The following is a 13,887-nucleotide window of genomic DNA, read 5'->3' as shown; positions in this document are numbered from 1 at the left end:
TGTACGCACGCACGTCTTTTGGCTTCAACCAAACAATGCTGACGCAACGGACGTTACACACCAAAGAGCTTTGATCTATGACAACAGCTAAGCTAGCCTAGCCACGAGAACAGCTAAATTTGTGAGTTGAGACAATACGACGTATGTTTCTTCTTTTCTTTTTCTATTCAAATATATATTTTTCTACAAACCATAGCTGTCCTGTCCACGTCTTTTTTGTTCCACCAGGGTTTAGCCAGCGTATTTATATAGAGACCAAAAATCTCTTGAGGTCAGTGGTGTCAAACGTACGGCCCACGAGCCGGTTGCGGCCCGTAAAGGAGTTTAATCCAGCCCGCGAGATGATTATGTACACCAGGGGTGTCACACATACGGCTGGTTCCACAAGGAGGTTAAATCAGGACCGCAGGATAATTTAAAAGTAAAAAAAATGCATAAAAGACACAGAATTAATATTTTTAATAAGGTGCAATTCATTGAGTATCCGCTAGGTGACACTGTTTTGATCAGAGAAGAAGACAGCAGCAGCCTCAGTCCGTCAGAGACAGACCCATGACAGCAGACGCTATCAAAAGCACTCTCGCATTTACACATTTAATAGCATTCTCCTTAGTTTGTAAGGTGTAGGCTGAGATTACATGTTATATGCACATGTAAATGGTTTAAAACTTCCTTTCTTTATAAATCTTGTTTAATCTTAAAGTGCATGACTATATTTTTCAATACCAATTACTTGTTACAAGTTTGTACAACCAGTGGGATCAGTTGCAATGCATGTATGTGAATGATGAAAGTAAATTGTTTTGTAACAATTTACTTGATTTACTTGAAATGTTTTGTAAAAGATATGTTCATTAAATTTCAACATTTTCCTAATGTTCTTGTGCTTCTTTATACCAAACAAAGGAAAGACATATTGTTTTAGTTATTTATAGGTTATAAGTATGGTATCATTTTAATGGTCTGGCCCACTTGACATCTACCAAGGCCGTATGTGGCCCACCATGTGAAATGAGTTTGACCCCCCTGCTTTAGGTCTTTTAGACAATTAATCCAGAAAAGTATTATGAAAATGAAACATAATAAAAAATTGTACACATCGGCACGTACTTTATCCATATTTATTATGGCATTTGTGTCATACATGTGGTTAGTTCAAGTCAACTTTCTTGTCAAATGTGCTACATGTGCAACATACAACACATATTAAATTACTTACCTCTCAAACACAGGAGAGAGAGGAGCCGCCATATAAAGAACAGTTAACAAAAAATGACAAAATAATACAACACAACACACAGACAGTCGTGCAATCCCAAACACTTTTTCTGCATACATTTTGTTGTTTGAAGCAGGTGTAGATGAAAGAGCAGCCCAGTGGATCAAAGACGTCATGGTGAAAATGTGCACACGTCCGCTACAAGCTAAGTTTGAAAGCAACAAGAAGCTGTCGCGTCCATTGATGAAAAAGAGATTGGCTGGCATCTCCTGTCCCATGTAAATCCACTTCAATTCCAAGCAGCGACTCCCAGTTCCACATCTGCATCGGCGCCCTGTGCAGACGCTCCTTTCCTCTCATCGTCGGCTCCGCAAGTCATCCATCCATCCGGCCGCAGACTGTATAACAGCACCGACATTCCCGCTGAACAAAGCGGGGCTGTGAAAAATATTCCCCATTTCAGGCGCAAAAAACACAAGTGCCCCAGGGCTGTCCAGTAGTGATGGGAAAATGAAGCCTCATGAAGCAATGAGGCTTTCCATCCAACTGTCAAGTCAAGTCAACAGTATTTATAGAGCACTTTCAAACAGCCATCGCTGCATACAAAGTGCTGTACATGGAGCGATTTAACATGCACAATAAACAATAAGTCAAGTCAACAGTATTTATAGAGCACTTTCAAACAGCCATCGCTGCATACAAAGTGCTGTACATGGAGCGATTTAACATATACAATAAACAGTAAGACGAATCAGTAATAAGTAATAAGTAATAAGGCGGTAGAAAGCACCAAGCAGTAAAACCAATAGCAAATCTAAGTCATGCTGAGTCAAACGCCAAAGAATACAAGTGAGTTTTGAGGAGGGCTTTAAAGATGGGCAGCGAGGAGGCTTGCCGAATGTTCAGTGGGAGGTCATTCCAGAGAGATGGACCAGCAACAGAAAAGGCTCGATCCCCTCTGAGCCTCAGTTTAGTTCTTGGTACGTCTAGCAAAGACTGGTCCACAGACCTGAGGCGCCGGGCAGGGGTGTAGGGGCGTATGAGCTCAGAGAGGTAAGGTGGCGCGAGATTATTCAGAGATTTGAAAACAAAGAGGAGGATCTTAAAAATAATTCTAAAATGAATGGGGAGCCAGTGAAGGGATGCCAAAGTAGGAGTTATATGCTCCCTCTTACGAGTACCAGTCAAGAGGCGAGCAGCGGCATTCTGTACCAGCTGAAGGCGCTTGATGGAGGACTGGCTGACTCCAAAGTACAGGGCGTTGCAGTAATCGAGCCGGGATGTGACAAAGGCATGAATTACTGTCTCAAAGTGTTCATGTGAGAGGAGAGGTTAATAAGACGAATCGGTAATAAAGGCGTTAGAAAGCACCAAGCAGTAAAATCAAGAACAAATCTAAGTCATGCTGAGTCGAACGCCAAAGAATACAAGTGAGTTTTGAGGAGGGCTTTAAAGATGGGCAGCGAGGAGGCTTGCCGAATGTTCATTGGGAGGTCATTCCAGAGAGAGGGACCAGCAACAGAAAAGGCTCGATCCCCTGGTTCAACTGGTTCGTTCCTTGGCCGAAGCATCATGAGGCTTTATTTGTACTACTGCTCCATCATGTGGAAAATAAATGTCACGACAGTGATTAAAATGATACCATGGATTTGATGTAGAGGTAAGATCAGGACAAAAAAAAATCCAGGCCGACCCGGCCCGTTGGTATTTAAGCCCGACCCGGCCCGAGCCCGACCAATTAACTTGATTTGCAGGCCCGAGCCCGAAGCAAAAGCGACATTTCCCATTTCATTTGTGATGACTCAGGAGGACGAGGGGTATTTGGGGATTTGTGATAACAAATTAAAGACCGTCTTTTCCACAAAATCTAAGTTAAGCAAGTCTGTATAATTATTTACATCCTTATTTACATTTAAACGTGTATTTCTGTTTCAGCAGAGGGTACATTAACCGACAATTTTCCATCATTGACTGATTTTTTTTTAAGAGATGTAGGAAAATTTTAAGGCATTCCGTCATTTTGACGGGTTGAAATTGGGCCATTCACCACAGCAGCAGTACATCCTTAAGAATCGAGCGTGGTACTTAGGGAGAAGCAGCGAGACATCATAGAGACATGAAGGTGTTCTTTGAGTTTAGTATAGTACGTGTTGTGATGAGGCCACTTCTGATTTTTATTTATTTATTTATTTAATTTATTTATGTATTATTGAGAACCAAGGCCAAAACTATTCACGGCCTCGTAACGAACAAAAAAAAAAGTAAGAGAGAGAGAACCCCGAACCGACCCGCGGGCTCGGGCGGCCCGATCTTACCTCTAGTCACCTGATAGCTCATTGTCGTCCCGGTGCGCCGAATTTATTTTGATTCACCCGCAAAACAATTTTTTGGGCGGTGACGTAGGAATCCCGCCCCGCGAGGCTTCGGGCGGAGCAACGCGCGTTCCGAGGCATCGGGCGTGGCCACAAGCGTAATTAATTGACACACGCCTCGATGCGCGCTTCGCAGATTTTCTTCCGGTTAGAGCCTCGGTACAGTCGGGCACATCACTACTGTCCAACAACGACAGTCAGATGGCGCCGACATGCCTCCCAATCTAATCAGTGCTGGTAGCCTGGTACACGCATGCTGTCGAGAAGGTGCAACCACCAAGCATAGATTCTTCTTTGGCGAATGTCGTGGCCCAATATGCTGAAACAATCCACAATAGGTCCACACGACGAAACAACACCATGTGACTAAACAAAACACAAAAACAACAAAAAAGCAAGGCTCATGAAGAGCACTTGCCGACAGCTGCCTACTCGGGCGCCATTTTGGAAAAGAAGTTAGGACGTGCTTGGTAGTATGTGGGCTATGCAGTCACACTGATTAATAATTTTCACCCCCTCCAGGATTTAAATTGGCCACCCCTGATCTACATATGATCTCTGTCTAAGTTAAAAATTAAAAGATTGGAAAAGGCGCGTGAATGGGGGGCGGGGGTATTTTGAACTGGAATTGTTCCGGAAAGTGGAGTCAATACTTTCAAATCATTTAAAATAACTCCACATTGGCCGTTGTAGGGTTACGTGCTTTTAAACGCAAACCGGTTTTGAATTTGTAATCAAAGTCGCTTGTCCCCGCTTGGTTGCCGTCGACGTGTTAACGTCACCATAAAGCGGACTTGCGATTGGCCCGTTTCAATCCTCGCGGGCTGCTTGAATGCGAGAAAAGCAAGCACAAATTCAAGAGAACTGAGTGTGGAAACAGAAAGCGGCACCGGGCGGCGAGTCACCTGGCAGGTTGGTGGACTCCGAAATTATGGCACCTTAAAAAGTTTTGGGACTGGTCAAAAATTTTGCTCGTTTTACCGCTTTCTTGCCCCCGCGTATAGTAGCTCTTTCAAGTAATAATAGGCTCTTCGGGTGAAGCCGCGCTTTTATCTCCCACAAGGTCGCAGCAAACTTTCGCCTCCGTATTGTCTTTGATATCGTTGCCACCCCAAGGCGGCTACTGTACTTCACTGGTAGTTTGAGAGGTAGAATTTTTAGAGGCAAAGCCAAAGCATGTCTGGCGCAAACCGTAGCCAAACCAGCGACCTCCACAACCAAGAAAACATGCTGGCAAGACTGCGATGTTCGCTGAAGCCCCGGGCAGCTGACTTGGAGAACCAGGAGAACGTTCCGCCCAAACCGGCGACCACCAGGACCGTGTTGGGGGCTCTGCAGAACAACCAGAGGAGCAAAGCCCAGAACCAGCGCGCCCCGAAGGTCAGTTGGGCTCGCTCCCCACTTATTGTAGCCTCGACAGTTGGTTAGCTTGCCAGCTAAGCTAAATATCCTCTATGGAGCTTAAAAAATGAAGATCGATGTCTCGTTGTCATACTCACTCCAATGCCATAATTGACTTGACTGTTTGGCTCTTGCACGGCGCTTGTTATAAGCGTGGAAATGAGTTTGTTTGCCAAGTTCATATGATTTACCACAACCCTTTTGTCCGCCATTTTATAACTCCCATACTTCATGAATTCGCTCTGCGGTGTGACCCTCATTTTTAAAACATGAAATCAATTCTAATATGCTTTTAAAGAAAACAATTCCACGTTACTTAATTTGAAATTGAACAAAAGTGAATACAGTATCGGAAGCCTACTATACATGATCGTTTCCCTTTTCAATAACAGGACCAATAAGTTTATCACAATGTGGGCATTGTGATATGAACTTATTGTCCAGTATGTCACACTGTCTTAGTTTAGCTACACTATAAAGTCAACGCCTTTACTTAATCAGAAAATCCATTCCCATTGGGACACGGGTCTCTTTCAAGGGTGGTCTGCTCAATTAGCAATGTATGCATTAAAGAGTAAAACATTTTGGTTTCAATCAGAAAACCTCTGCCGACTGTGATCCACCCATAATGGAGACTTGTAATTCTGACCAAATGTACAAAACGCAAGCACAACACAGGTAGATTTACCAATTGAATGTGAGGGGGGGGATGCATTTAGATTAGGAAATTAGTAATGTGCTTATTAAGAAATTGAAGTTGCTGTAAGATTAATTTTTCAATCAAAATCCTGTTGATGCTTGACTTAAACAACAAATGTGAGTGAAATTTCTATTTAAAATTTTGGTCACATTGCGAGCTCTTTCATTATTTGCTTGACTTGCCTTTTATATGGCTACATGATTCTTTGGATTTACATAATTTCACAATGAGATCATACGAAAATGTTGAAGGCTTTAACATTTTAAATGCTTTTTCATATCACACAAATCGATAATGGTCGTTCACATTAAATTATATTGTGTTTACAGGAATCGTCACAGCAGCCATTGTGTAAAAATGAAGAAATCGGCAAAGTCGCCAAGCCGCCTCCCTTCCAAATCCATGTGGACCATCCCTCTGACGCCTGTGTCAAGAAGCCATGCGATGAAATGACCAACAAGGTTGAGGAACTCGCTGAGGACTCTCCACTGAAAATAGACCATGCTGTCGCTCGTCTGCGCCAGCCTCTGGCTACCCTCGACATCCCAACACCGGCCATGGACGTCAGCTTTGGTTAGTAACGTGACTGAAAGTGTTCAAAATGTTTGTTTAAATAATACGCTGAACCTGACTCTTCTTCAGAATCTCCCATGGACATGTCTGTGGTTGAGGGCGAAGAGAAGAGTGTCCATGTCAAGGAGGTGCCAGAATATGCTGCAGAGATTCACACGTATTTGAGGGAGATGGAGGTCAGAAATTGCATGGTGTCCACGTCTGAAATCTAGAGATGCAACAATGATGAAATTAGTGATTTTTAATACTTACTCATTTGGACAATTGTCCAGATGCTCAATTTCATGAATCCTCCATGGAAGACTTCTTTGTTTGAGGTGGAAAATACGATATTTGTTGTTACTTTGGTAAACGCTGAACATTTTTACCCATCTTCTGACATGTTATGGACCAAATCAGTAAAAGAGTCCAAAATCTGTTCTGTCAATTTTGAATCCACCCAATTACAATAATCGAGTTTCAGGCCTTTGAACGTCCGAGGTCCGTTTATCATTCTGTAAGAATGATGATAGACGTTCGATAATCTATTAAACGGTGTACTCTTGGCAGCAAAAATACAAAATGTCCTTTTTTTAAACTTGACCCTCGTTTAGAATAAATCGGCCCAAAAAATTACTTTTTCATGGTGCCGCCTTAAGTGTTTGAAACTTAGAGCACCTAATGACATGAGTCAAGGTGGCTTAAAATAAAGCAAACTAACCTAATTAAGGTCTCACACCTTGTAATACAATATGTGATGTAAACTCTCCAACTCTTTTTGTTGGTTTGTGACGGGAGGTGAAATGTTTATTTCAGTGACGCGGCGTGCTATCTATGTAGTTCTGCATAACTCGGATCACCATGACGGCTTCCGCTCTGCTTTGCAAATATTTAAGATGACTCCAGTGAGTACAGTTATAACATACTTTTCTTTTTGTCACTTTGTACTGGCTGCCTTTCGGAAGCGCAAAACTGCCATTTTCCTAGCAACTAAAGTTTTAAATATTTGAGTTTGTGGTGTACTTGTAGGGTGAACTACAGGGATTTTTTTCCTTCCACCTCATTGCGGGGCTCAGCTATTATCTAGGTTACTATTGTGTTAATCTGTCAGTCAGTGGCAGGGAGAACAATTGAATGTTTGTCCTGTAGATGCTGAAAGCTCCAGGTCAACTGTGCAGTTATCATTCAACAAAAAACTAAACCGATTTCACACGGTGAATACATGGCTAAAAGAACACAAGCCACTCGTTTTAAATTTGTCTCAATCATTCCGCAGGTGAAGTGCCGGCCGAGGTCGGGCTACATGAAGAAGCAGCCCGATATCACAAACGGCATGCGTGCCATCCTGGTGGATTGGCTGGTCGAGGTGGGTGAGGAGTACAAGCTCCAGAGTGAGACGCTCTACCTGGCCGTCAATTACATCGACCGCTTCCTGTCGTCCATGTCGGTGCTGCGCGGCAAGTTGCAGCTGGTGGGCACTGCCGCCATGCTGCTGGCATCGTAAGTTGTTTAAACACTCATCGCTGTTGCTGCTCCATAATGTTGAATTACCCCACACTCGTACGTGCAGCAAATTCGAGGAAATCTACCCCCCGGAGGTGTCAGAGTTTGTCTACATCACTGATGACACCTACACTAAGAAGCAGGTGTTGAGGATGGAGCAGCTGGTTCTCAAAGTACTCTCCTTCGATCTGGCAGCACCCACCATCAACCAGTTCCTCACGCAGTACTTGCTGCACCAACCTGCCAGCAAGCAGGTGGAGAGCCTCGCCATGGTGAGTACTGAATGGCTGCTAAAACACTACTTGAGTAATTTTATTGCAAAGTCTCTGCCTTGTACATGTTCCTGGAGACGCGTGCATCACTCGGTGTAGACATAAATTGAAACTGCTGGTGAGCCAGGAGGAACCCAAAGAAGCCAGATGCGCAATCTCGGCTACTAAGCAGAACTTGTGCAGCACATCCGGTCAATGATGGACACAGCCATCAGTGCACTTTCAATCATTTCATTGAACAAATGGTAACAATGGGATGTCAAGCTTGCATTTGTGAGCAAGCCACCAACCAGACCTTGGCGCTGAGACACTATTGCGTTTAGAATTTGCGCAAAATGTCATTCAGGTACATGGAACTTAATTCCATTTGGATGCAGTCAAACTCCTCTGCAAAGAAATCATGTTTGCAGGAAGACATTGTTTTACAACAGGGGACTTTTCACTGTATCAAATTTTAACTTCCACGTAAACACGAGCACACACACAAAACATGTACTTTTTATTTTTATTCCAATAGTGCATAAGTATGAGCAGACACTTATTTCACACTTCATATCGCCTGCGTGGAAAGAAAATGTTAAATTTACGATCAGCATTTACTTTCACTTCAATTTCTTGCATAATGTCATTTATTTGGCTTCCATCTTTCATTATTACATTATTCTGTCTTCAAGCGTTAGTTCTCTTAACTCCTTGGTAGGCAACGGTCCGTTTTTGTCGCCATTTTAGCAATGAAACGTTCGTGCTGCGTCTGAAACAAATGCTTCCTGTTGCAGTTTCAGAACGAAGCGGTAAAGGTCGCTGAGGTTGGATTATACTTTTGCGGAAGGCTTGTTTTCGTTGTAGTGAATCTATTTCTAAGGATAAGAGAGGAAACTCTCTCGTATAACGGAACATGGGACTTTTCGTTGTAGGGGAGCAGAAAAGTGGAAATGGCTTTCATGCATGAACATTTTTTTCACTGTAGGGGATTTCCGCTCATGTAGTTTTCTTTGGACTATAAATGTTTGAGCGCGTTATATCACATTTTGATGGATAAACGCTTTTGAAATCGGAAGCAATAAATGGTTTATCGTAGGATTGGTAAATGCATTATCTGTCAACGCCCATGGTTTGGTTGTGGGTTGGAGCGGAGTTTGACACCTGTGGATGAAATCTCATCATTGCTGAAATGCCTTTCCTTACTTGATGTTTATGACACTCTAAAGCAGGGGTGTCGAACCAATTTGTGACCATTTGCCTTGGGGAGCCATTATGATTGAAATCAAAGTTGAGAATAACAGTTTATTCAGCTATTTAACTTTGTGTAATGATGCGTTTGGCATCAAGAAAATGTTTACAATGTCTATTACATATGAGTTTGAAATGTTGCTACATCTTAGCAAGCATCATGGAAGTTGCCATGTTTGATGTGCTTTCGCGGGCCACATAAAATGATGTGGCGGGCCAGACCTGGCCCTTGGCTTTGACACATGCGCGAAGGGGCAAGATGGAATTTAGGTTGCCAAAACTTGAGGTAGTCAGCCCCGCCCCCTCCCCATACTCCAGTGAAACTATTGTGGGAGGTGAAATTTGGGCTATTCCTATTAAGAAATAAAATCAAACACACGTTTGAAACTGCACAAACCTACAAAAAATGTACTTTGAAAATATATCCACAATATGAAAACTTGCTTCATTGTGGTGCAGGCTGTGTGAGTCTCTCAACCACACCATCATGACCTCCCACGTTGACTCCTACAACAGCATCCTCTACAGTGAATCTAGAATGCCGCCGCCCGCTTTCTCACTTCACCAACCCCGTCCTTAAACCTCCACTGGCTTCCTCTTCCCCAGCATATTCATTTTAAACTAGTCTATAAAGGCCTTCAAAATCAGGCCCCGCCCCTCCTCACCATCACTATGACAAAGATCCAAAACTGGGGTGGGGGGACCGAGCCTTCTCTGATGCCACCCCCACCCTCTAGAACTCTCTACCATAAATGTACTGACCTTTAATGTTATCTTAAAACTCACCGCTTTAACCCATTTTGCCTTGTTTTTCCGCTTTACATGTTTTAAAACGTGTATATTTTGCTATAACTTCGACTTTTTTTCCTGTTGCTCAAGTCTTAGGTGTCTCAGTACCATGAAAAGCACTCCCAAATAAAACGTGTTAATCTTTTTAACTTCATGGTATACCAATGTTTTGTCTACAGTATCTTGGTGAGCTCAGCCTGGTAGATTCTGACCCCTTCCTGAAGTACCTTCCTTCGCAGACTGCTGCGTCTGCCTACATCCTGGCCAACAGCACAATCACTGGTGCATCATGGGTATGTTTATTTAGCTGTAGACTGCTTTTAAGCTTTGGCACAAAATGTGACTGGCTTGTGTTGCAGCCCAAGTCCCTGGTGGAGAAGACGGGCTACACTCTGGAGGACCTGAGGCCATGCGTGGATGATCTTCACCAGATGTACCTGAATGCACCGCAGCATGCGCAGCAGTCTGTTAGGGAGAAGTACAAGACTTCCAAGTAAGAATTAATGCCACCCACATTTAAGTTTGCTAATTTAACTGACTCTTATCACATGTTCTCTCAGGCATCATGAAGTTTCCACCATTGAACCCCCAACTACTCTACAATTTGACTGAACCCCCCCCACACCCCTTTTGAGATTTGTACTTTATGCCGCTCGTTTTTCCCCTGTGGCATAATGTTGAAGGACTGTTTTTGTACAAATTCCCGATGTCCATAGTGTTTTTTTTATCTGATTTTAATAATCAGACAATGTGTAAATACAAGCTGGTTTTAGGCCAAAGCAGTTGTAATTGCTGGGGTTTTTTCTAAGTCAATCTAGTTGTGTTCAAGCAGGTGAATTTTACACATTAAACATGTTTGTCATTCATGGAGTCGTCTGTCATTGCATTTGAGTGACTGACAAATGGTTTGTCAGGTTATCATGCAGCTCTGTCAAATAAGGCTCTTGTAAATAAAATTTACACTTAAAAAAAACTCATCTGGTCAATGTCCTGCGTATTTTGCTGCGTGACCACAGGGGGGCGACAGAGGATCACTTCACATCATCAGCGAACGCATAGTCTTCAAACGAGCTTGGTAATACTCCATTAAATTTAACAGGGCAATTAAAACATTGCTCGTTTGGCCCATTAAATTTAATGGGGGCAGGGATATTTTTACTTAAATCTCTGCTGTCAAGGGCTAAAACTAACCCAGGTCCATGCAGTCTGGATCACAAATCAAAAGGTAAGTGTAGTATAAGTTTTTGCAATCATTTCAATGGGTTATGTGAAAACTAAAAGCTGAATTACATCAAAATTTGAAAAATGCAGCCTTGCTAAAACTAGTTTGCTACTTGAATGCTTAAAAAAAACGAAGCAGTCTGGACAAAGGAAGCACTCGAGTGAATGTCTGTGCACCCAACACCCCCCCAGCATTTTGCATTCAAATGTACACGACTTACAAACACTTGGGGAAATTTCAGGATGAGCCTACAATGTATTAAAACCTTTTAAAGGTGAACTTGATGTGACTTTCTCTAAGCTTTTGAATGTAACTGTTCATTGTTTCAGTACTTTTTAAACAAGTTGCTGTTCTTCAATGCAAAAATTCACAACAGGTGTTTGATCCTTAAATTGACCAGGTTCCAACAGAGATGCCGAGAGACTGGATGAGTCACAGAGAAAGATAAGTGGGGTGTCCTTTGGCCACATCCCATTCTGATGACCATTACATTGTAAAAAAATACCCTGAGAAACCGAATTTCATTCAACTCCAAGCACACTTAAGGGAGGTGAGAGGCACCGAAGGGTCACGTCAGACCTTTCAAAACTTATTTGCATGCTAGACGACCTGCAAAGGTACATAACCACACCACCGGGCACAAGTGTCATCGTCTTGCATGTAACGGGGAGCATTTAAAAGGGACCAGTGGGACTCAGTGCTCTTCTCTGATGAAAGTTGATTCACATGGAGCAGAAATGGTGGCCACCAATGTTGGAGACGCCAAGGAGAGCACTATTCCTCTGTCACTGTTGTCACCAGATGAGCTTTTGGTGGTGGCAGTGTGGGCAGGTATGACCACTCGGTACTGAACTGCCATACACTTTCTGAATGGTACAGTGACAAGCCCATAGCAACTGAATGACATTATCAGTCCAGTGATTTTGCCGCAACATGAATAATACGGGCCTAATTTCATCTTCATGGACAACAATGCTCAAACTCATTCAGGTTGCATCATCAGGGGACGGCTGCTGGAGAATGACGTACCTCAAATGGAATGGCCTGCACATTCTCCAGACCTGAATCCTATTGAAAACTGATGGGATCAGATGAGTCACCTTGGAGAAGCTTGAAACGCACCAGAACCTCAATGACCTGAGGGCTGTCCCTCAAGAAGGGTGGGATGCCAGGGCTCAGCAAGCAATAAGTCAACTTGTGAACAGCATGAGGCGCCAAGATCAAATCAATGCTCAAGGGCACATGAGTTATCGAGACGCTGAGATTTTTTGCTGTGTTGTACGCACCATCATTGTTAACTTTTGTTTCAATGAATGTTTGAGATGATGCATCCTTCTACTTAAAAGTCCTACTTTCATGATATATCACTGTCGCGTGAACTTTTTACATTTCCCATACATTTCACCTGAATGCCAAATACCCCTAACTTTTTGTGAGCAGTGTGCAAATACTGTATTTTGTACATGTATTGTGGTCGCGTGGTGAGCGCATCGACCTCATAGTGCAGAGGTCGTGGACATACACCAACTATATATTTGGCTCTCGACGAAGGCGGACGCTTTTGCTTTCTGCTCCTGTCCCCCCGACCCTGACCCTCCCCTGCTCGCCACTCAGTCCATGTGCTGTCTTTGTCTGACTTTTCCTAGCCTCCTGTCGTATTTTCATCCTAAAAACAAACATGGAATTGGTTGGCTGGTCTCTCGATGCCATCTACAAAATTTTCTCGATGAGAAGAGCAGTCAGTGGGGACCTACTTGGCCCTCGGGGACTTTTGCTGCTGGGTACACCCTAGAACAGGGGTGGGCAAACTGGCCTGTTGGTCTTTTTAATCCGGCCTGCCGAAGATTGGTGCACAATTAAGGTTTGATTGCATTCATTTCGTTTGGACTTGTAATGACAGGTATTTCAACATCAGGCGCGCAGTTACTTCAAGTTGCAGAGCACAGGGAGGGAGGAGAAGACGAAGAAATAGGGAGAGAGTAATGACCATGGAAGGGAAAGTGATATGTACTGTATCTGATTAAACGAAGCGGGTAACAAAGTACGAAACATTTAAGAGACGCCTGGAGTCGGAAAGACTCAAATCTACGAGACTTTGAAAAACAAGGAAGCGATTCTTACTCAGTCCGATTCTGGCAATTTCCATGCTCAGAGTGAATTGCTTGTGGCTCGAGTAAATGAACATTTCCTAGAATGGTTTGATTGTTATCAAGTGAAAAACTTTCCGCAAACTGGACCGCTAATAAGAGTCGGAGAGCAGTCAAATGTGTAGAGCGTGAACAACAGGGGGCTCAGTACACATCCTTGAGGAGAACCGGTGCTGAGTATGATGCTGGAGGAGAATGTTACATTATTACTGGCATACGAAGGCATTATGCTATCTTCTTTATTTTCTATTTCTAACTTTTGGCCCGGCCCTCCACAATATTTTCTGCTTCTCATTTGGCCCCCCCGGGAAAATAATTACCCACCCCTGCGGCCTAGATCCTGGGAGGAAGCGGAGAATGGTGTGCCTGTCAACACTGTCCGTTGAGGATGTGTTTGACATCCACATTATCGGCCTTCCGATAACAGGTATGCTGCTGTTTGGTGTTAGCAGTTTCCTGATCTATCGCAAAATTCAACCG

General features: G+C 43.3%; 1 protein-coding gene across 1 annotated transcript; it reads left to right on the top strand.

Moving 5' to 3' along the window:
• The first annotated feature begins 4,395 nt into the window (after positions 1-4,395).
• ccna2 (cyclin A2) lies at positions 4,396-10,904 on the top strand. The gene is made up of 8 exons (XM_052061074.1): positions 4,396-4,971; positions 6,022-6,265; positions 6,335-6,441; positions 7,521-7,744; positions 7,815-8,019; positions 10,218-10,331; positions 10,398-10,531; positions 10,599-10,904. Exons 1-8 carry the CDS (start codon positions 4,768-4,770, stop codon positions 10,648-10,650), a joined length of 1,284 nt encoding a protein of 427 aa, XP_051917034.1. The 5' UTR covers positions 4,396-4,767; the 3' UTR covers positions 10,651-10,904.
• Positions 10,905-13,887: the final 2,983 nt, after the last annotated feature.

This window comes from Hippocampus zosterae, chromosome 1 (genome assembly GCF_025434085.1).
Source record: "Hippocampus zosterae strain Florida chromosome 1, ASM2543408v3, whole genome shotgun sequence".
In the NCBI taxonomy this organism is placed as follows: domain Eukaryota; kingdom Metazoa; phylum Chordata; class Actinopteri; order Syngnathiformes; family Syngnathidae; genus Hippocampus; species Hippocampus zosterae.
Note: the sequence above shows the minus strand (reverse complement) of the source record. Positions and strands in the feature narration are given on the sequence as shown.

Bases quoted from the DNA above. Each gene is read 5' to 3' on its own strand.
- ccna2 (XM_052061074.1), top strand. From the start codon at position 4,768: ATGTCTGGCGCAAACCGTAGCCAAACCAGCGACCTCCACAACCAAGAA. The intron at 6,266-6,334 runs GTTAGTAACGTG...ACTCTTCTTCAG, and splicing joins GGCCATGGACGTCAGCTTTG to AATCTCCCATGGACATGTCT. The intron at 8,020-10,217 runs GTGAGTACTGAA...TTTTGTCTACAG, and splicing joins AGGTGGAGAGCCTCGCCATG to TATCTTGGTGAGCTCAGCCT.